Source organism: Gilbertella persicaria, assembly GCF_025201335.1.
Source record: "Gilbertella persicaria strain CBS 190.32 chromosome Unknown B0P05scaffold_17, whole genome shotgun sequence".
Lineage (NCBI taxonomy): Eukaryota > Fungi > Mucoromycota > Mucoromycetes > Mucorales > Choanephoraceae > Gilbertella > Gilbertella persicaria.
Window position 1 is genome coordinate 371,924 of NW_026251978.1, and position 20,684 is coordinate 392,607.

The following is a 20,684-nucleotide window of genomic DNA, read 5'->3' on the forward strand; positions in this document are numbered from 1 at the left end:
AAAGAACCTTTAGAGTTCATGTAGACATGATTGAATGACAATAAAAATGACTTCTAAAAATCATTCAAAAAAAATGTGACATTCATTCTTTTTGCTTGTTTGTAATATGGATCGACAGGCATTTGAGGATGATACTTGATCATACTACATAAAGGTTTGTTTGTCGCATTGAGATGTTTGTACCTATAAAGTTACTTTTGTTTTTTCCCATGTTATTTGTGATGGTGTTCCCTATTTTAATGAAATGATTATTTCGTCCCATCAAAACAGACGTGTAACTCTCTAAATATGATTCAGTTCCTTGTGGCAAGATGCTATCGTTAAAATAGAAGAACCAAAGAAAAAAAAACAAGTCCAAAATCAGTAAAACAAAAATACACCATTGTCGGAATCAAAACTATAGTTGCTGCGTGGGTTACATCTGTACCCTCAGTTAAGTATGACAACAGGCTTCTATGACCATGAAATGTATGGTACACATTTTCATTAAGACACTTCAAATATTCTATATTTTAGTAAAACATAAGTCATGCTGAATTGCTCGCGTGGTTTTTTGTGATTCCGCATACAAGTGTCAGTCCAATGTTTTAAATTGTATACGCATGGTTTCTTGAACTAAGCTTGTCTGAAATTTTGACTGTTGTGTTCTCATTGAAAAACGATTATACACAAAAATAACAGAGTGGAAGCAAGATGCAGGAAGGTGCCGGAGCCCTTTCATCCATTATACGTCCTTCCTTTAGTGTGACGTTAAAATTATGTTACTAATTCATTAAACCATTGTCTGGATATTTTAGTACGTTTTACATCTAAAGAATCAGCACTAGACATGAGCTTGTGTTTTATACTAGCAAATGATCTCTATGAGAAAAAGTGTATGTCAAAGTTACCTGCACCAAAATATATTGACTGTATTCAGTTGTTTAGTTAATCCTCTCTTCAAAAGCATAAAGCTCGAATGTACCATTTGTCTTATCAATCAATTGCTAAATCTGACTCAGTTCAATTCCTGCGACTTGCATTTATCCAAAAGGGACTTTTATCCTCAACAAAAATATACATAGATAAAAAATTCTTGATTGTAAAAGTATTTAAAACAAAAGCAATAAACTTAGTATGTCCATTAGGTTTTAAGCCTTTCACAAGTTGATTGAGCAACAAAAAGAAAAATATTTCTCTTGCTTTATTCTTGAAGAATGCAATCATATGCAAAGCAATTTATTTAGAAAATACATTCATTTCTTAAACATTATTCTTGTTTTGTTCGTTTAATTGTGTTTACACCAAAGCGTTTGGAAAAGATCAGTTCTCTGATAAATAAGGGAAGGTAAAAAAGCAGCAAAAAGACCCAAGAGGTAGCACCAAAAGTCACATAACGAGGAGCAACTGGCTGAGTAACCTTCTTGACAACGTGCTCGGCAAATACATCTGTTGGAGTTGAGCCAGGACCTAAAAAAAGGAAATAGTCAATGACCTCATAAATATCAAGAAAGAGGAGAGAAAGGGCAAGGAGATAAGGAGATAGGATTCTTACCTTGGGATAAATTGGCTCGACCAATAATATATTTGGAAACCGAGGTATAAAGGGAATCTAATGCATTGGAATAATAACGATCAGTACAGTTTGCCAATCATAACTATATTGGTGTATAAAGGAGCAAGAATAGGAAGAGAAAGCATTACCTTCAGGAACATGCACTGTTTTGGAACCAGCATTGCCAATATTAGAAACAATAGCACCTAAAATAGTTTGTGATTATTTGTACATTTCTTTTATTCCAAATGTTTATACCAGGTGCAACAACAACAACTTGAATGCCAAAAGGCTTCAATTCCATACGAAGAACATCTGACATGGAATGAACAGCAGCCTTAGACATGGAGTAAATACCTATTAGTCCAAAATTAGTGTCTACAAAAAAAAAGATATATTACTGGTTACCTGCCCAAGGTGTGCCTCCATAGCCTACTACAGAGCCAATGTTGACAATCTTTCCTTGACCTCTCTCTGCCATATGTCTTCCTACAGCCTGACACATAGCTAACACACCATAAACATTAGTGTTAACACACTGTTCAACAACTGACATATCAATATCTAGCAAGGCACCAACAGCACTAAATTCAGATATGTTAATGGTTTTAGCTACTAGTGATATATCCTTACGGCGAGCCTGCATTATTGACCAAGATGTCTGCAAAATTTCTTTTAGATGTAATACTCTTGAGTAACACTGGTACATAATAGCTTACCAATGTGACCATGACTATCAATTATTTTCTACGAGTAAATGAGAATGAGTCATCATAAACATATGTATTTGTTTGCTTACTTTGATTACTGCATCAATTGATTTCTTATCTGTAACATCCAATGTTTCTTTTTCACAGTCAAACGCTTTTTTTTGTTAGGTTAAGGAGTCGAAAAGGAAAGTATGTCAATAGTAGCTATACCTTCTAGGCCTTCTAAAGCTTCAACGCGACGAGCAGTTGCTACTACGAGACATCCCTTCTCTGCGAATTTCTTTGCAAGTGAATAACCTGTTGATAAGTACAAGTCAGACTCAAGTCAATCGAGACATAATGTACCAATGCCGCCTGTAGAGCAACCAGTGACAAGAACAACCTGTTTTGACATAGTGAAGTTTACAACAAAAAAGAAAAAGGGATTGAAACTAATCTTTTGCGCGATTTTTAATCTATCTAAGTGTCACAATTTTTTAAAGTGGATTTATCTGTTTGGAAGTATATATGATAAGGTTTATTATTGCTATTATTAATATGTATATAAAAAAAGAGTAAAATGGAAGTGAGAGTGAAAAGGAATAGGAAAAAAAAGAAGGAAATGGATAGATAGAATGATAGAATGATAAAATGAGATGATGCTGTTGTATATGTTGGTATTAAAGTATGCTGTACAAAGAGTGATCAATAGTATCGAGTTATGATAAAGAGAGGGTATATAGTCTCTTAACAAAGGATTCCATTCTGTGTTGTCTTAACAACATTATCTCTATCGTGTTGATGGTGACTATGATGATGTTGTTGACCACAAGTGCTAGTATTATCATCTTCCAATGCGGGAAATGAAACATACATTTTTTCAAATGGACTTGTTGGTTTGTTAGTTGAGTTACCATTGCTGCTTGCATTGTCTATTCGATTTTGTTGCTCTTGCTTCTCTTGTTGATTTTGCTTTGAATTAGGCAATACGAGAAACAAGAGTTGTTTCATGAATGTAGGCCTTGCAGTACTATTGCTATTTTGTTGCTTTCGTGTTGGACCGGCCATTTCCGTAGCAGTATCAAGAAAGTATTAAAGAGAAAGAAAAGAAAGTAAGAAAAAATGAAAGAAAGAGAAAAATGAAAGAATAAGAGAGAAAAGAGAGAAAATGGAGCTTATATAAACGAATGCTATTTTGTCTTTCTGTAAAAGTAAGGGACATGTGCTTTAAGGCTTTTGATTTGAGAGAATTAAAAATCAAGGATTTTTTCAATTCCCCTTACACTTACAGTACCCGATCCTATTCTGTAAGCCAAAAAGGCAGAGAACAAAAGAGAAGGAGTGTCATTAAAAAGAGGCACACAAACAAAAGCGGTTTCACAAAAAAAAAGGAACACAGGTAAGGTTCTGGCTCAATCGTTTTCCAAAAAAGAAAAAGGACTGCTTTTCATTAAAAAGGTAACTGTGGCCAGAAGAATATAGCTCAGGTTCATTACAATTTGAATGCTTTAGCGGCAATTGGCAGGAGCGATAGGGAAAAAGTTAATTTCCTTTTAATTCAAGGCTCATATCGCATCAGTAGCCTTAAACCTCATTTTTACAGCTATTCAAAAGACGTAAATGTGCTTTAGAGTAAAAAAAAAGTTCCATTCATGCACTTCAAATACCAACAACTTTAATTATTTTGAAAATCAAAGAAGCCTCAAAGGTATCTTTTCCTAGGTTAATTTTTTTATGCTTCCTGATACAAGAACATTACACCAAAGCAACAAATATCCTGTTTAAATGTGTATATATGCAAAGACATATGTATCTTTATCATCCTGTTCTAGACAGAGTTTGATACGAGACCAGGTTAATCTTGAATCACTCAAGTAATTCTTATATAATGCCTATAATACAATTACTTGTAAAGTTTATGTTTGTAAAGCTTTTATCATATTTATATCGGCTAATCAGGTAAAGGATAAATTGATCTTTGTAATTCATCGATACGCTGTAGATAAAAGATATTTCAAAATCTCAGTGTTCGGTCAAAACTGCATTCGGAATTACACTGTAAACAGCAGAATTATTCAAGATATATTCAGTCACTTAGGTTCCTTACCTCTCCTTTCTTTTTATGCATATTGCAAAAAAGAAAGAGATCCCCAACAGCAACTACCGAAAGAGAGAAAAGTATACCTTGACTCTAAACAAATTGTATTTTATTGAGTTTGAAATCTGGTACCACCATTTATGCTTATACTGCTTCTGATAGCTAACACAATGCACTATCGGAAGTAACATATACATAGTGTTATTGTCATGCATACTAAAGTCTTCATAAAGTAGAGCTTGAGAAAATTTACAAGACAGAAATCAAGAAAGATCGCATCTTGATTATTTTGAAAAGAGAGTAAGAAGGAACTGGATTTTATCATTCTTTTTGAAGCATTAGGAAACTATGATGACATTTATTATCGCATTTTTGTGTCTGTTATTTGTTGCATTCGAATTTAATCTAGTACAATAAATTAGTCCTGAAGGAATATCGTATAGTTATTAGAAAGCCACTACAATTTAATGGTAAGGCACGAATTATTTCTATTTCCTTTCAATTGGTATCAAATTAATAAGGGGTTTTCAAGTCTGGGGGTACTTGGAAAATCCAAGCATTCTCTTTGCTTATTTTTAGTTCGACCCTTGAAAAGCACTCATAGTCACTATTGATTTGACCTTTGAGCAACCTTTATATATAGTAACCACGTGCGGTTTGAAAAAAAAAGAGAGATGACAGGGAAATGTTTTGCAATGTTACACTATGTGTAAAGGCTTTTCTGGACCATTTTTATCTATTCAATAGTGCAATAACAAGATGCTTTTAATGAAAGAAAAGAGTGTACAATACTGGGCTGATCATATCAGTAGACTATTACGACTAAGTTCGTAATGTTCCTATTTAAATTACTCCTTCTTTTCCTTTTTTGAGGCAGCAATGCTATTATAAATATGTGCTGAATTACTTTTTTTTTTTTTTTTTTTTTTTTTTTTTTTTGCAAAAACGGATTAATCCGCGATTGTTACACGCTACGTAATGGCTAGAGAGAAAAGTTTAAACTGCTTGCAAAAACCAACATCTTTTGGTAATTGTGTGCGGTCTTCTATCATGTGAAATACATTATTTGAAAAACAATTCCTTTTTATATAGTTGACACAATATCATATGAAAGTATACAGTAATTCATGAAGTGCCTCATGCACGCGTGTTACTGTCTACAAGATACACCAGTTTATCATCGTGTGAAATTTTATTGCTCAAAACAATTCAAGGTGATCATTATGAAAACAGAATAGGAGTAAGTCTTGCAATACATTGATAAAGAACAATGGCAAGGCTGTTGGTTGCTTTAAAGCCATCAGAGATGCATTCTATTTGTTGCAACTAAGACAATCCTATTCTTTTCATGAGAAGAATAAGATGTTTCTTCCTTTAGGATTCTAGACAACAATATAACTTTGAGTTAGACACAACTTGCTGAATACGTCAGATTTGATGCAAAAAATGCATGATTTGCATTCGTAGCATCTTGAGTTTTGTAAATGTTTAACTATGCAGAGTGAGAGGTTTTATACATTTTCATCAGGCACAGGGTCTACGAGATAAAAGAGGGTTTATTTATATAATCATTGCAAGGCCTTTGACTGAAAATTAAAAGCAATATCTTTGTTTGATAAATATTTGTTTCGGTTAAGCCTAGTGAGAAAAGCACAAGTTTTTGTTTGCAAAGCAACTTTGGTTTCACTAGTTTTTGTTTACATTTCAAAAAAGATGCAGCAACATCAAAAAATGCAAAATCACCGTTTACTTGAGATCTGGCCGTACTACATCTTTTAAGTTTCATACAGAAGACTCACCATAATGCAGTTTTGCAGGATCTACTCATATATCATTATGAAATATGCTTGATATATTCGTTTTGTAAAAGTACTACTGTGAATCCCCTTGACATTAAGCTGATTGTTTTCCTTGTACTTTTAAGTATATATTTTTGATATTTATTACTTTCGTTCATACGTTTTAGCTCAAAATATCTATTACTTTCTGGAAAACTCTGAGGTTCAATAGTTGTAGATAAATTGTTTCGTATACTCGTCGTAATGGATTTGCGTTTGTTTGGTCCAAGTTGGTTAAAAATACAAAGCAGACCGTTTATCTCAATTTTTGACAGTCTGTTGGTATTGGGTTTATATCAATCCATAACATGAAGCACTCTTCTTTAGCTTGCAAGATATATATATATATATATATATATGGTAAGAGAAAGGAAGAGGGTATATTTATTCTTTGACAGACGCAATTCTACCTACGGAGCCGGGAGGTAATTGGCCAAATAATTCGTAAACCTCGGCTTGATCATCACAATGTTGTAGCAAGGCTGTTGGATCTCCTTTTGTTAAAATGTCAAGCAATTGCTGAACATTGTCTTGGCAAAACTCTGCTGCCCAAGCTATATGAACACCAACAATGTTAGCTGAATAAAGCGCTTTTGCTAATGAGAGGAATTGATTTAATGGTAACTCATCATTTGCTTTGAAGAGTACGGTTTGCGAGGAATAGACATTCTTCGATAATTCTGCCATGATAGTAGGTATTACATGGTCATGCTGTTGTTGGCTATCGTTATTATCAGGTGTGGTTGCTGCTAGATCCAGTAAGGATTGGAATCTTAATTCTTGAACTAGTGCATTTTTCTTTAAAGGTTTTGGAGTAGAGCAGCTTGAGCCAGTAAAACAACCACTACAAGATTGACAGCTCATTTTTGTACAAAAAGATGAAAAATCAAAAAAGAGAAAAAAAAAGAATTTTATTTTGCATTGACTACATAAGCCACATGTTAAACCAATTGCATTCGAATGGGTGGTTCTTCCAGCTCACTGTCATAGGGTGTAACGTCAAGATCATACTCAATAATGGCCTTATCCAAGTCTTCATTGACTTCAACAAAACTAGGCAACTGTCTGGGTAATCTATCATGTTCTTGAGTGTTTTTATTGAGCTGTCGAACATAATAGACATCGTGGAGGTTCTGTTCTTCTACTTCTTCCTCGTCATTGTCATCATCAACAATATCAACATTTGTAGGAGATCCTACAGGCACATTGATAGCGCGATCAGCTAGACTACACAAGCTCACACAATCATTATCAGGAATTTCCATGCCTCGATGATATTTATATTCATGGCTTGTTGGTAATACTTGTTCCAATCGACGCTTCACTTCTTTAGATTCCAATACATTAGGGGAACCAATGATTGTCAACACGTTAGATGCAAACTGAGTAACTATCTCGTTTACTATAGGGCTACCAAGGAAACTAGCACATTTCGATACTAGTTCGTCATAAGCAAATTCCTCTACTTGGTTGTCGGGAAAATCGTTGGGCATAATGTGAGCAGTCGATACACGTCTTTTCCTTTCAAAAGGAGAACTGTCTGAGCTAGTATTTGGAGAGGAATCCTTGATGTCACTATTGCAAATCGATATAAGTTCAACTTTACGTATATTTATTCAAATTTACTTATAAGGAATATAGTTGTATGTCGATTCGTCGTGAATATCTACTTTCTCTCCAGGTGCAACAATATCTGTATTGTACATACTGATTTATTCAAGAACAAAAGAGAAAAGAAATTAACGAAAAAAAAAATAACACAAAACTGAATAATTATGCTGTAATGCATGAATATATTGAAACTCCTAATGTTTATGCTTTAATTTTCATTGCTTGATTTCTGTTGATGTTTGCTTGACGATTCTTAAGTAAGGTAGCATTATCCATATCAAGATTAAATTCGCCTTTTGTTCCAAATGTGTTGGTTGGTGCTACAACAGATCTCTGTTGAGGTTGGATGCGATGGCGATAATTGACAGGTTCAGCAACACCTCGACTATGTTTAGCTAATTTTTGAGCAATTGGTAAATTATGTGTTTGTTGTGCTAATGGTACTTGAGCAAAATGATGATTTTGAAATTGCTGTTTTAATTGTTGCTTTGGATCTGCTTCTCTTACTCTTGCTAGCTTTCTGTTTTGTTGTCTTTGGGTATCAATGAGTGGTTGCTCCTCTCCCATTCGCTGGACAGCGTATGTCACATCAAAAATGCCTCGTAGCGTATTTGTGTCAGGTGTAGTATAAGCCATGTTATTGTCATCATCTGCCATTAGCTCGTCATCTTGCTCGATAAGAGGTGGAGTCAATTCCTTGGATTTGACAGCTTTGTTTGCAATGTTTTCTAATTCTTGCTGTTCTTGTTGTTCGAAACGATTATTATAAGCATATTGCTTTTGTTGGTTCTTAGGATTAAGAGTTGCAAATCTGTTTTGAATATCTTGCTCTGTTAGAATAGATGCATCTTCAGCCGAATTATGACGCACAAGGGACTCTTGAGTGATCCAAGGATGATTAAAGAATTGATCTATCGTATACCGTTTTCTGACATCAACGCAAAGTAAATGAGAGATCAAGTCCTTAACAGAATCAGACATCGTATCCCACCAAGGAGACAAGAAAGTATATTGGCCTTTTGCTACCTTTTCTGTTAATACTGGAATAGATTCGTCATAAAAGGGAGGGAAACCACAGAGAATAGTATAGAGAACACATCCTATAGCCCACATATCAACTGATTTGGAGTATGTCTTGTCACAAACGATTTCAGGTGCAGTATATCCAACAGTACCGCAGGGAGTGAACGTTTGACTGTTCCAAATGACCTTGGACAGACCAAAATCAGCTAGCTTGATTCGGCCAATACCACCTCCACCAATGCCAGGGATAAATTCACCTTCATCTTCTTTAGTCTCAATATTGTCAGTGGGACGATAAACTCGACGTTTAGAGGGAATGATAGGAATGGGATCAAATAAAATGTTTTCAGGCTTAATGTCTCTATGGACTACGCCACATTCTTCATGAAGGTAGCGAACAGCAGAGGCTAATTGAGTAATGACATGACGAGAAAGATCTTCGCTAAAATAAGTTAATTTAACAATTCGATGAAATAATTCGCCTCCTTCGCAGAGATCAAGCGCCAGGAAATAATTATCTTGAGATTCACTGAAATGGAGAAGTTGTACGATGTTTGGGTGGCGAATGTTGCGCATGATCTGAACTTCTTTGATGATGTTGGCACGCTACAGAATGTAAAGAATTTTTTTTCTTTTAGTAAATCGACCTCACTATGATATCATTGTATTATACTGTCTTACTTCTGTTGCCCTTGGTTTTTTAATTACATTTGAATGTAAATGGCGTTGGCCATTATCCTATATAAATGTCAGTGTCAAAATTTCATGGTCTTCTATGTTACCTTATCAGCACTATTTGACTTTTGAGCAACCTTTAGCGCTACCTTCTTGCCTGTTTTCAAATCACGGGCTTCAAAAACGTTCGAGAAAGCACCGCTATAATATGATTAGAAAATGAAATCGAATGGAAACCATGTGTATTTACTCTCCAAGTTTACGAATCAATTCGAATCTTTCAAGTCCTGGATACAGAGGCAATTGATTTCGTCTCTTCTTGTCTTCATTCACCAAACTTCTGGCTATATCATTAGGTGTTCTCTGGGGCTTCTCAATAACTACATGGTCTGTTGGCATTAGGTTGTATTCAGTCATTGTATCTGCAGAAGAGAAGTTGGTGCTCATGGGCATATCAATTACGACGGGGTTGTTGGCAGCCATTGGAGATTTTTTTTGCTGTGGTCTGTTGAAATAATGATTGAGTTTCTTTTGTTGACGATCTTTTTTTTGTCGTAAAACATCTTTGATATGAGAAAACATTGTTTACCTTATAAAACTTGTTCAACAAAATGTAGATCGAGAAAATAAAAAAAAAAAGGAAAGAAAGGGTCAAGAAAGAGAGAAGAAGAAATAGACAAGTTATTTCAAAAGATTGTATCATCATTATCATCATTACAGAAATTTAGCCCAATTTCTTGAATAACATACATGACGAATGAACACTTTTTTTTTAATGCTGTAAATCATTATGCCAACTACGTAAACTAATTGAAAAGTTTAATTTTAAAACACATATTTTGTTAAAATTAAAGCATTATTTCATCGTGTTTCCAATCGTAGTATAGTAAGGATTCAGATCATCTTGTTCAAAATAAGCTTCTTGAATAAGCTACTACCCAACTTGGGGAAAGCCTTCTTACGACACTATGCTTGATTTTCATTTTGTTTGTTCAACATTGCTCAAACGTAAGAAACTGACTTTTATGAACAGTTATGTAGTATTTTCAACCTGATTTTGTGATAGTTATGTGTAATATATATATTTCTTGACATAAATTAAGAAAATACATAAGAAAAAAAATTTTTTTTTTAATCTATAGAGCAGTGTTTGATGATGAAAAAAAAAAGAGAATAAAAATGTAGGGAGAATATACTTGTAGATGATTATTATATATATTTTCTTTACACTAAAGATATTTAGAAACCAATCTTCTTATCCAAGTTGTCTCTGGCAGCCTTGGCAATGACCTTTTCGTCAGGGAAAGCAAGGGCTTCGAGGTTAGCAGCGTAAGGAGTGGGAACATCAGCACCAGTGACACGAGTCATAGGAGCATCCAAGTGCCAGAAAGCATCGCCTATAAAAATACAAATACGCATACAGTTGAGTATTCTTTCCAATGTCAATCATATGATTTAATACTTACTTTCCATGATTTGAGCAGAGATTTCAGAACCAACACCGAAAGCAGCCCAGGCGTTTTCGACAGTGATGATGTGGTTGGTCTTCTTGACAGACTTGAAAATAGTTTCAGTATCCAAAGGCTTGATAGATCTCAAGTTGATAACTTCAGCAGAGATACCGTTCTTGGCCAAATCATCAGCAGCCTTCAAGGCGAAACCGACAGTTCTGGAGTGAGAAACGATGGTGATGTCCTTACCCTCGCGTTCAATCTTAGCCTTACCGATAGGAATGACAAAATCGTCAGACAAGGCTTCAGCAGACATGGGGTAAGAAGTACCGTATTCGAGTTCGTTTTCGAGAACGACAACAGGGTTAGGATCACGAATAGCAGCCTTCAACAAACCCTTGGCATCTTCAGAGTTCCAGGGAGAGACAACCTTAAGACCGGGAACGGAACCGTACCAGGCAGAGAAATCTTGAGAGTGTTGAGCACCGACACCAGCAGCGGCACCGTTGGGACCACGGAAAACAATGGGACACTTGACAATACCACCAGACATGTAGTGAGTCTTAGCAGCAGAGTTAACAATTTGATCAATAGCCTACAAAGAACCAACAATAAGTATACAGGTTTCTCTCTTTCTTATTTTTTCAACTTACTTGCATGGCAAAGTTGAAGGTCATGAATTCACAGACAGGCTTCAAACCACTGAAAGCGGAACCAACAGCAATACCAGCAAAACCCATTTCTGTAATAGGGGTATCAATGACACGCTTAGGACCAAACTTGTCTAATAAACCCTTGGTAACCTATCATAGTATGTTTGAGTATGTGTTTGTGCGGGGATGATGCTTTCGATAATTTTTTTTCAAACTCCCTTCCACACACCCCTCCCCCTTGGAACCCGAATCTACCCCAATCTTTTTTTGTTTTTCCCGGATTGTCCCACTCTAGGTTTTCTCTACCACCCCTACACGCGCGTTGCTAGTAAAAAAAAATTTTTTTTTTATTACCTTGTAGGCACCGTTGTATTGAGCAACTTCTTCACCCATAATGTAAACAGTTTCGTCCTTGTTCATTTCTTCTTCCAAAGCTTGGTTCAAGGCTTCACGGACAGTCATCTAAATCATTCGAAAAATTTTTTTTAGCTGCGAGTGTCGAAAAAAATGAATATCTAACCTCAGTGCCAGAAGTAGAGTTGAAACGCTTTTGTGAAAGAGCAACAGCAGAGGGCTTGATAGAAGCGGTGGCAGCACGCTTAACAGCGGTAGGAGCCATACGGTTGAGAGTTGCAAGGAAGGTCATTTTTTCTTTTAGCTGGGTAAGAGCAACACAAAAAAAAAACAGAAAAAAAGAAAAGAAAGCTCGACAAATAAACTCTTTTGATAAGAACCCAACAACCAGCCCAAAAGCCCGCACTCGCCCGCACACTTTTTCGAAGGAGTAGAAAAAGAAATGTCACAACAATCAACCCCGCAATTAAACATATAATATTTTCCCGTAGGAAACACTAACTTATCCTTATATTATGCCTATTAAGGCATTCTTTATTTTACCATTTTCCTAGTAACTTGTGATGATGTCCTTTTGAGTTACTATTAGGTACAGAAGATGTGGTTCGAGGCGGTAAGGCTTGTTGTCCACCGCCTGGAACTGAATTAGATTTATGAATAGAACCTGTGTATGGAGGAATCAAGCCTTTGGGAGGTGGTATCTTTTTGTCTAGTTTACCCAGATCCGTCACAAATTTATCAGGTGTAATGATATGAGTGGAACCTATATATGGGTTGAGTGGTTATTCAAGTCTAGGGGATAGTTACATACCAATATAAACTTCACGATCAAAGGTCTCTGCAATCTCATAAGCAGATCGAATTTCGGAATATGTCATACCACCAACAATGAATATAATGACAGGTGGACCAGAAGGAGGTTTGGGTGCAGCCTATACTCGAATAATTAAGAAACCAGAGCATGGGAGAAACAACTTACATTAGTACCCTTGCTAGATTTCTTATGCCATTGAGTTTTGTACACTCTCAATTTAGGAACTTCCTTGACTGCTTCCTCTGTATTTTTGCGTGTGTTGCGTTGTTTGACATTACGAATGTTGTTAGGAAACAAACTTTGGTCAATTGTACCATCAATGTGACCTTCAACGATACGCTTCACTACAGGCACGTAACGTGACAAATCAAAAGGTACTTCTTGTTGAGGATTGGTTTTTTTCTTTAAGCCCTTCTTCATCTTCTTACCCAACTTATTTGCTGACTTGGACAGTTGAACACCCAGTAATTTGATGTTTTCAATAGCGTCTTTGTATTCCTGTTCTAGACGAGCAACAGCTAATAACGTCTCAAGATCTTCGGGATCAACAGCATCTGAAGTGGCAATCCATAATAAAATCAATCGTGTCTTGACCATTTGGCTTGTCAATGGATCATCCAAGATGGGAGTCAAGGCTTCGACCAAATTCTTTGGCTTTTCTCCTTCAGGAGTTTCACCACATGCCATGTCTTGCTCCAACAAGCCAATTTCTTCCAAGTTTTGCGATTTGAATTCACTCATACATTCACTAGCAATGTTCATATGAGCAGAAAATCGACTCTTCATTTCTTGGTATTGGGGCAAATTGGAAATCATGTTCTTCATATCACTCAAACTAGCAGCAGTAGTAGGACCACTTGAGGAGGAAATTTGATTTTCGTCGAGGAAGGCATTGAAATCACTAATAAGTTTTTCTGTTGTGTTGGCAATATGCATGTGGCGAATAGTACAATAGACTGGATCAGTTTCAACAAGAGTTACTTCTTGGTCTTGTGTTGTGCCATCTTCTTGAGTGTACTTGTATTCGTACTTGAGACCAGTAGGGATTTCTTCTACTTCCAAGAGATCAGCAACCATTGCTTGATAGGTAAATTCATGCAAAAAGGGCGAGATGGGATCAATTGTACGATCCAAAATAATCAAGGTACCACTAGGAAGTGGAGGATCTCTAGGAGGCTAAGAGACAAGTGTCAAAAACAAAACATTTGGACGCCTTTTAACCTACTGGATATTCGGGATTTGTCGCACAAAAGTTATCCAATTCAGACTGAACTGCTTTAGCCAGTTGTTCAGGGATTCTTCGGTTGATAGTCTCCTTGATGTCCAAAGGACGATGATAACGGATCAATGGATTTTCGCCTAGTGTAACACAAACACACAAGAGCTATTGGAGAAATGAGGCTGAAGCGCTTTTTTTTATCCTTACCTCCTTGGCGATATCCTCAAGTTCAGCCTGCGTTTGTACTGTTTCGTCATTAGCAAACAGACGAAGAAACTTTTTTTCATCATCCAAGCTGTAGACGCAATTTTCTCGAACTTTTCGTGCATTTTAGTAAGCTGATCAAACGAGCTAATATTCAGTCATTTACCTAAAAAGTCGACATACATTTCCTTCAAGCTCTTGATATCATTAGCAGCGTTAGCTGCATTCAAAAGTCGAGTAAACTCATTAAATGTGTTGTTTTCCAAAGCTTAAAAGAAGATCAGTATCAACTATCACTTCAGGTTTTTTTTTCTTACCATTGATAAAATGAACGTGGGCAGCTGCATACATTTTTCCACCTGGACGCGAAAAATCATCGACTAAACGAGAACAAGACTCAATACAAGGCGTCAAAATGTAAATTGCCTCATAGCTTGGATAAGGTTGTCTAGGCTTCTCAATGTTTTCTACCACTTTAAAGACAAGTTGTTAATAAATCATGGCGAGTCTTTTTTTTTTTTTTTTTTTTTTCACGTACAAGTAACCTATGCAAAAAAAAAAAAAAGAAGGTAAATCATTAAATACATAAAAACCAATAGCACTTTACATTTTCTTCAAGAATATCGTACATTTTACAGGCCGAATTAAGAATTTTTGAAGAAAGACTGTCAACAACAACTAGTTTCCATCTGCCTGTGGGATTAACGGTCTTGATAAGTTCCAAGAAGCCTAAATAAATTATGCCAAGTAAATTTCCAGGTACGATTGCTAGGCGATATAGTTACGTTTCTTTAAGATATCGTCAATCCCAATCATACTGATTTGATTCGACATGTTGAGTTGGTTTTATTTAAGAGATGAGGAACAACAAGTAAAAAAGAAAAAAAAAGAGCGAGAGTGTTATTAATAAATTAAGTCTCAGATGAGTTACGCATCTCAAAGCCCATTGTATTTCTACCAAGAAGTCACTGTAAATTCAGCCAAAAATATGCATGCTTCCTCAAGAATCTTTCTTTTTTTAAATGGAGAAATTTCCTTTTATTATCTCAAGCAATCAGGACTTTTGTTAAGGGCAAATGCTAAAAAAAAAAGAAGGATCCAATCCTGTTTAGCTTGCCAAAAGTCAGAATTCGGTTATTGAAAATATTTTTCGACTACAATTCAAATGAAGGCTTGTTTCTTCATTTTTTTTTTCCTTCTTCTTCCTTCTTTTAACAATTTGCTTGTGTTTAGATACTTTTCTTATTCGAACAGCATCTAGAAAAAACCTAGCACTTTTCCTTTTTTTTTGTTATACTTGATAGAAAAAAGAAACGAGTACCACACTTTCTGTTTAGCAGCGTAAAGAAAAAATCAATTATAGAAACGAGTCATCTCGATCTTTAATACATTCAATACATACCTTGATAGAAATATAATAAAAATGGATCAGATAGAACAAGCTGTTATGTATGCACTTGGTCCTCAAGTAGATCCCAACTTGAAGGCTCAGGTAAAAAAAAGACTAGAGAAATTGAATAAAAAGCACAAGCTTTAACTTATTATTGTGTACGCGTTTGTTTTCTCTTTTCGTTATATAGGCAAACGCATACTGTGAACAAGTTAAAAACTCAAATGAAGGTTGGCAATTATGTGTCCAATTGTTTATGAAAGAACCTAAAGCGTAAGAAAAAAAAAATGAAAGCAAGTTAAAGTACTTACATGCATCATTAGACTTCCTGAAGCACGATTCTTTGCACTTCAAGTGGTAGAAAATACATTAAGAACAAGGTAAATGTTTCGAATTCATAAATATGCGTGCATGTATCTAATTCTATTATTCTAGATTTGAGACATTGGACAGTGCCGCAGTAGAATATATTCAACAAACAATGATGGAATATCTTCGCCGAGAATTTGTTGACAATACCACTGCTGGATCCGAAGAAGCTTGTAAGTAAAAACTAGTATAAAAAAAACTTAGGATTAACACACAATAGTCATTCGAAACAAAGCGGCTCAATTACTCACCCTTTTATTCATTCATGTATACCCTAATGTTTGGTCCAATTTCTTCAAGGACATGATCGCAGTCGCCAAAACACCCTCTGGTACGCCTAGTCATGAGAAAGCTGCTGATTTCTTTTTGAGACTCTGTATCAGCATTGACGAAGAAATTGCTCGTTTGGACATTCCTCGTACTCGCGAGGAAGTTATTCGTAACACTCATATCAAGGATACCATGCGTCTAGGTGATATTCAATTACTTGCCGCATTCTGGTTTGATCTTTTGCAGGAATTCAGATCAGCCAATCCCAGCATTGCACAATTAGCCTTAAAAAACATTGGATCATATATTGCATGGATGGATATTGGATTAGTTGTAAATGATCAAGTCATGAATGTCTTATATGAACTGTTAGCAGATTCAAACTTGCGTATTTCTGCTTGTGAATGTTTAGCTGATGTTATTAGTAAAGGCATGTTGCCTTTGGACAAATTGAATATGCTTCAAATGTTGAATATAACCGATATGTTGGGCAGACTTGACTTGGTAAAAAAAAAAAATACTTATTTTACATGATGTTGACTTATTTTTCTTAGTCTGAACCCGAATTTGCGGAATATGTTGCTCGTTTGATCAATGCTTTAGGTACTGAACTCTGCAAGATTTATGCAGAGACCTCTCTCCCAGCTGAAGGAAAGGCTCAAGCTTGGTCTATGATTGAACAAGTTACACCTTATTTACTCAAGTTCTTAGCCAATGAATACGATGATACTTCTTCTGCTGTATTTCCCTTTGTTAATGACATGTTGTATCTTGTAAGTATGATAAAAAAGATGAAAATGAAAAGCTTATTTTTTTTTGTAGTACAAAAGACAAAAGAAGCAAATGCAACCCTTTTCTCAAGGTCAACATGAATTCTTGGGTTCTTTGTTGAACGTTGTGATTGTAAAACTGAGATATGATGATGAAACTGAATGGGATGCTGACGAAGATGAACCAGAAGAAGAAGCTCTTTTCTTTGAAATGAGAAAGGTAAGCACACAAAACAATAGAGGATGTTTATTGACTTCTTGTTAGAACTTGCGTATTTTTGCTGAGCATATTGCCATGATCAATGAAGAACTATATGTCGGCTACATTCATTCATTTGTCATGGACATAATCAATAAATATAAGGCAGGAACACAGCTGAATTGGCGTGACATTGAGTTGTGTCTTTATGTGCTTTATTGTTACGGTGAAGCACTTTCAAAGGCTTCTATGATCTTTGTCACTCCCAATAATGAATTGTCTCCCTTGGGTGAATTGGTTTCTGAAATGGTTTCTTCCAGTAAGTCGAGAAAACATGTTTGTATAGACATTGACTTATTATAATTATAGACATTTCTGCTTATCCTCATCCTTCATGTGCCATGCAATACTTTGAAAATCTTAACCGCTACTATCAATTCTTTGACCATCGTCCTGATCACTTGCTCCAAGCGTTAGCAGCATTTGTAGACACCCGTGGTTTGCACCATACAGTGAAGCAAATCCGTACTCGTTGCTGGTACCTTTTCCAACGATTTGTCAAGAACTTGAAGCCTAAAATGGGACCCTATGTTGAAAACATTTTAACTTCTATTGGTGACTTATTAGCTATTCAAGCTGAACCTGTTGTTGAGCAAAACACGATGGAAGGCATGCCTATTCCTGCTGCTTCTACATTTGACAGTCAATTGTATTTGTTTGAAACAGTTGGTCTGTTGATTTCAATGGACACTATCGATCCTTTGAAGCAAACTGAGTATCTCAAAATTGTGTTGGAGCCTTTGGTTGACGGTATTCAAAAATCTATGTCTCAACCATTCAATCCTGAAGATGAATTGTTTTTGCTTCAAGTTCATCATTATATTATGGCTATTGGTAGTGTTGCTAAAGGTAAGGAGAAAAAAAATACATGATTTCTTTCTTGTGCTGACACACACACACATATATATATATAGGTTTCCCTACTTTGGAAAAGCCTGCAGACGGCACACAACAGCCACAAGCTATTGTATTTGTTCAAGCAACTGAGATCATTTTAAGTGCTCTACAGACATACAAGCAAATGTCCGTTATTCGCGATGCTGTACGATATACCTTTGCACGTCTCATCACTTGCTTGGGCACAGAGATTGTAGCTTACCTACCCAGCCTTATCAATGGTCTTTTGACAGAATGTCAAGTGACAGAACTGGTTGACTTTTTACCTTTCATTGGCCTAGTTGCGCACAAATACAAGCCTATGATTGAGTCTATCATCGATGAACTGTTATTACCCTTGGTGAGACGCGCCTTTGACTTCTTGAATACAACACCTTCTGGTACTGATGAAGCACTCTTACTGCTGGAATTACGTAAAGCTTATTTGAACTTCCTTTTGAGCTTGTTCAATGCCAATCTAGAAAAGGTGTTTGTTAGTGAGCGTAATCTGGAATACCTCAATACGATTTTACAAACACTTTTGCATTTTGCAAAGGACAATTCAGACCCTACAACACAAAAGATGTCATTCGGTGTGTTCTTAAAGATGGTAAATTCTTGGGCTAGCGGGTCAGATACCAATACAAGTGTAACAGGGTTCGATCAGTTTGTATATAGCGAACTTTTGCCTATTACCTTTTCCGTACCTATGAGCTCGGCTTTCAACTTGGCTGACGGCCAATCTATCTTGGTAATTTTGATATCATGTTTTTGCGTTTATGTACTTATTCTATTAGGTATTTGGTGAAATGACGAGTATTCAAAAAGGCATGTGTACAAAGCAAGGCAATGATTTTATAGAATATATGAAGACTGTGTTTTTCCCCTCAATCCAATGTCCTCCAGAAACAGCTGAAAGATATTGTCAGGCAATTCAACAATACGAAGGTAGACAGTTCAAAAAATACTTCCAGGTATGTCATTTGTATCATATCTAATTGTCACTCATATCATTTTTAAAGTCATTTATTACAGAAGCTAAGAGTTAAACTTATACATGTAAAAACCACCAAAAAATTGTAAATTGAGACTTTCTGTTCTTTCTCACATTTTCTTTTTCATCAAAAACGAACAATAAAAATGTAATAGTATAAGCTATAGTGTTTTTTTTTTATTTTGCGTCGATGAGCGAGGAAGTTTAGAATTTTCAATAGGATAGTTTGTACCATATTTAAATGTAGGTTCTAAAGACTACCTTTCATATATAATGTATCATAAAATCAAAGCGAGTCCTCCAACCCCTTGACTTTTTCATTCCTTTGTTCAGAGCAGAGATACCAGACAACTAGATGCATCAAGTGCGAAAAGGAAAACAGCCCATACAACCCTTGTTTTTTTTCTTGGACATATGAAAGCGCTTCAAAGCCTGTTTATACACGCACAAATGCGCTAGACACTTACAAACCATGTTTACTATCATCCACAGTGTCTTTGGAGCTAATTTGGACAAAAAAAAAACGACTTGTAAAAAATGGCCAAAAATCTTCCAAAACTAAAGGGTACTACTCATGAAGATATTCTACCGGATAACTCTTTGAGCTTCCTTTCAACGCTACAGAACGAAAAAAAGAGCTACTGACAAGCTTATATACTCAAAATGTGCGTCAGAGGCTCTAGTTTGTAATCAAAATATTTCTTTGTCAATTGTACTAATGAGAATGGTATGATATGGACAAAAAACCTCTCGCACCCTTTTGCCTATTTGCTCAATATTTTAGCCAAAAAATTGTGTGTTCTTTATATCAATAGACTTAGAAGGCACAGATCCACAACTTTTGTCACTACACTAGAGCCATAAGACTGCGTCTTTCTGCAGTTCTCAGCAAAAGCTCGATTTTTTGAATGCGGCAAGAAAAACTGGAATTGTCTTCCATTTCAGTTTCCGACAAAGCCAGCCTATATGTCCTATGTCCATTTACTCCCATATTTACATTACAAAATGCCTCCATTTCTGCCTTTCTATGTTCTTTGTCACGCCAAAGACTATATAGTATGTTTTATAGCTCCATTACTAGCACGTTTTATATGACATTTAGAGCAAAAATGCTAAAATCACAGCTTAAATGCACCAATCTTTGATGGACCATTGCTCGACAACCAGACTGCTAAAAAGGCTTCTTTTTCATTAAAAGTATGTTTTTTTTTCAAGCCAAGGAATCGAATGGTATTATTGGTCTAGCTGTTGTGTGAAATTTATGTTTTTGACTCATGGAGGATTACCCATCTGCATTGCAAAGAAGACCAATAGTAAGTCGAGTCTTGTCAAATTTAATATCTGAGACTCCTTGGCTAGATATTGTCTTGGTAGGAGCAGCACGATCAAAGTTAAAAATATCCTTTAACTGGTACTGCTTCATCAACTCTTTCAGCCCACCTGTTTGATCTTGTACTGCAGCGGTATTGATCTGCACTGATCCTGCCTCACCGTTCATTTGTCTCGAACAAAGGTCATGTCTCTTCATGAACCTGTTTAACCAACCGTTCGAGAGGCATAATGCTTGTCCATTGCCAACTAAGTCAGGGTTGG

General features: G+C 35.9%; 7 protein-coding genes across 7 annotated transcripts; 1 reads left to right on the forward strand and 6 right to left on the reverse strand.

Annotated features, from left to right (window-relative positions):
• Positions 1 to 1,249: 1,249 nt before the first annotated feature.
• B0P05DRAFT_586692 (uncharacterized protein) lies at positions 1,250 to 2,638 on the reverse strand (the record flags this gene model as incomplete). The annotated part of the gene is made up of 10 exons (XM_051582531.1): positions 1,250 to 1,449; positions 1,535 to 1,591; positions 1,684 to 1,740; positions 1,793 to 1,891; positions 1,943 to 2,118; positions 2,168 to 2,195; positions 2,254 to 2,281; positions 2,334 to 2,398; positions 2,455 to 2,541; positions 2,590 to 2,638. The coding sequence occupies 10 exons, from the start codon at positions 2,636 to 2,638 to the stop codon at positions 1,250 to 1,252; spliced, it is 846 nt and encodes a 281-aa protein (XP_051435527.1).
• A 3,601-nt stretch (positions 2,639 to 6,239) lies between these two features.
• B0P05DRAFT_539768 (uncharacterized protein) lies at positions 6,240 to 7,028 on the reverse strand. Its single transcript, XM_051577992.1, has one exon. The coding sequence runs from the start codon at positions 7,021 to 7,023 to the stop codon at positions 6,544 to 6,546; it is 480 nt and encodes a 159-aa protein (XP_051435528.1). The 5' UTR covers positions 7,024 to 7,028; the 3' UTR covers positions 6,240 to 6,543.
• Positions 7,029 to 7,050: 22 nt separating this feature from the next.
• Positions 7,051 to 7,899, reverse strand: B0P05DRAFT_539770 (uncharacterized protein). The gene is made up of 2 exons (XM_051577993.1): positions 7,786 to 7,899; positions 7,051 to 7,734 (listed from the first exon to the last, which is right to left on the reverse strand). The coding sequence occupies exons 1-2, from the start codon at positions 7,863 to 7,865 to the stop codon at positions 7,101 to 7,103; spliced, it is 714 nt and encodes a 237-aa protein (XP_051435529.1). The 5' UTR covers positions 7,866 to 7,899; the 3' UTR covers positions 7,051 to 7,100.
• A 72-nt stretch (positions 7,900 to 7,971) lies between these two features.
• B0P05DRAFT_469161 (kinase-like domain-containing protein) lies at positions 7,972 to 9,867 on the reverse strand (the record flags this gene model as incomplete). The annotated part of the gene is made up of 5 exons (XM_051574475.1): positions 7,972 to 8,594; positions 8,637 to 9,399; positions 9,475 to 9,531; positions 9,576 to 9,669; positions 9,719 to 9,867. 5 exons carry the CDS (start codon positions 9,865 to 9,867, stop codon positions 7,972 to 7,974), a joined length of 1,686 nt encoding a protein of 561 aa, XP_051435530.1.
• Positions 9,868 to 10,425: 558 nt separating this feature from the next.
• Positions 10,426 to 12,349, reverse strand: B0P05DRAFT_539777 (thiamine diphosphate-binding protein). Its single transcript, XM_051577994.1, has 4 exons — positions 11,927 to 12,349; positions 11,573 to 11,722; positions 10,935 to 11,514; positions 10,426 to 10,865 (listed from the first exon to the last, which is right to left on the reverse strand). The coding sequence occupies exons 1-4, from the start codon at positions 12,032 to 12,034 to the stop codon at positions 10,708 to 10,710; spliced, it is 996 nt and encodes a 331-aa protein (XP_051435531.1). The 5' UTR covers positions 12,035 to 12,349; the 3' UTR covers positions 10,426 to 10,707.
• Positions 12,350 to 12,424: 75 nt separating this feature from the next.
• On the reverse strand, positions 12,425 to 15,054 carry B0P05DRAFT_539786 (Sec1-like protein). The gene is made up of 10 exons (XM_051577995.1): positions 14,949 to 15,054; positions 14,771 to 14,892; positions 14,702 to 14,708; positions 14,481 to 14,636; positions 14,330 to 14,431; positions 14,167 to 14,276; positions 13,966 to 14,124; positions 12,906 to 13,916; positions 12,738 to 12,858; positions 12,425 to 12,689 (listed from the first exon to the last, which is right to left on the reverse strand). The coding sequence occupies exons 1-10, from the start codon at positions 14,995 to 14,997 to the stop codon at positions 12,466 to 12,468; spliced, it is 2,061 nt and encodes a 686-aa protein (XP_051435532.1). The 5' UTR covers positions 14,998 to 15,054; the 3' UTR covers positions 12,425 to 12,465.
• Positions 15,055 to 15,586: 532 nt separating this feature from the next.
• B0P05DRAFT_468763 (armadillo-type protein) lies at positions 15,587 to 19,095 on the forward strand (the record flags this gene model as incomplete). The annotated part of the gene is made up of 11 exons (XM_051574449.1): positions 15,587 to 15,655; positions 15,744 to 15,826; positions 15,877 to 15,933; positions 15,989 to 16,095; positions 16,143 to 16,696; positions 16,747 to 16,965; positions 17,015 to 17,182; positions 17,228 to 17,480; positions 17,531 to 18,070; positions 18,136 to 18,848; positions 18,895 to 19,095. The coding sequence occupies 11 exons, from the start codon at positions 15,587 to 15,589 to the stop codon at positions 19,093 to 19,095; spliced, it is 2,964 nt and encodes a 987-aa protein (XP_051435533.1).
• Between the last annotated feature and the right edge of the window lie 1,589 nt (positions 19,096 to 20,684).

Excerpts from the sequence above, each read along its gene's own strand:
- B0P05DRAFT_539786 (XM_051577995.1), bottom strand. The coding sequence starts at position 14,997 with ATGTCGAATCAAATCAGTATGATTGGGATTGACGATATCTTAAAGAAA. Across the intron at positions 14,277-14,329 it reads AATGTATGTCGACTTTTTAG|TTCGAGAAAATTGCGTCTAC; the intron begins GTAAATGACTGA and ends ATGCACGAAAAG. Across the intron at positions 12,690-12,737 it reads TGATCGTGAAGTTTATATTG|GTTCCACTCATATCATTACA; the intron begins GTATGTAACTAT and ends ACCCATATATAG.
- B0P05DRAFT_539770 (XM_051577993.1), bottom strand. The coding sequence starts at position 7,865 with ATGTACAATACAGATATTGTTGCACCTGGAGAGAAAGTAGATATTCAC. Across the intron at positions 7,735-7,785 it reads TACAACTATATTCCTTATAA|TGACATCAAGGATTCCTCTC; the intron begins GTAAATTTGAAT and ends GATTTGCAATAG.
- B0P05DRAFT_539768 (XM_051577992.1), bottom strand. The coding sequence starts at position 7,023 with ATGAGCTGTCAATCTTGTAGTGGTTGTTTTACTGGCTCAAGCTGCTCT.
- B0P05DRAFT_539777 (XM_051577994.1), bottom strand. The coding sequence starts at position 12,034 with ATGACTGTCCGTGAAGCCTTGAACCAAGCTTTGGAAGAAGAAATGAAC. Across the intron at positions 11,723-11,926 it reads AATACAACGGTGCCTACAAG|GTTACCAAGGGTTTATTAGA; the intron begins GTAATAAAAAAA and ends ATACTATGATAG. Across the intron at positions 11,515-11,572 it reads CCTTCAACTTTGCCATGCAA|GCTATTGATCAAATTGTTAA; the intron begins GTAAGTTGAAAA and ends GGTTCTTTGTAG.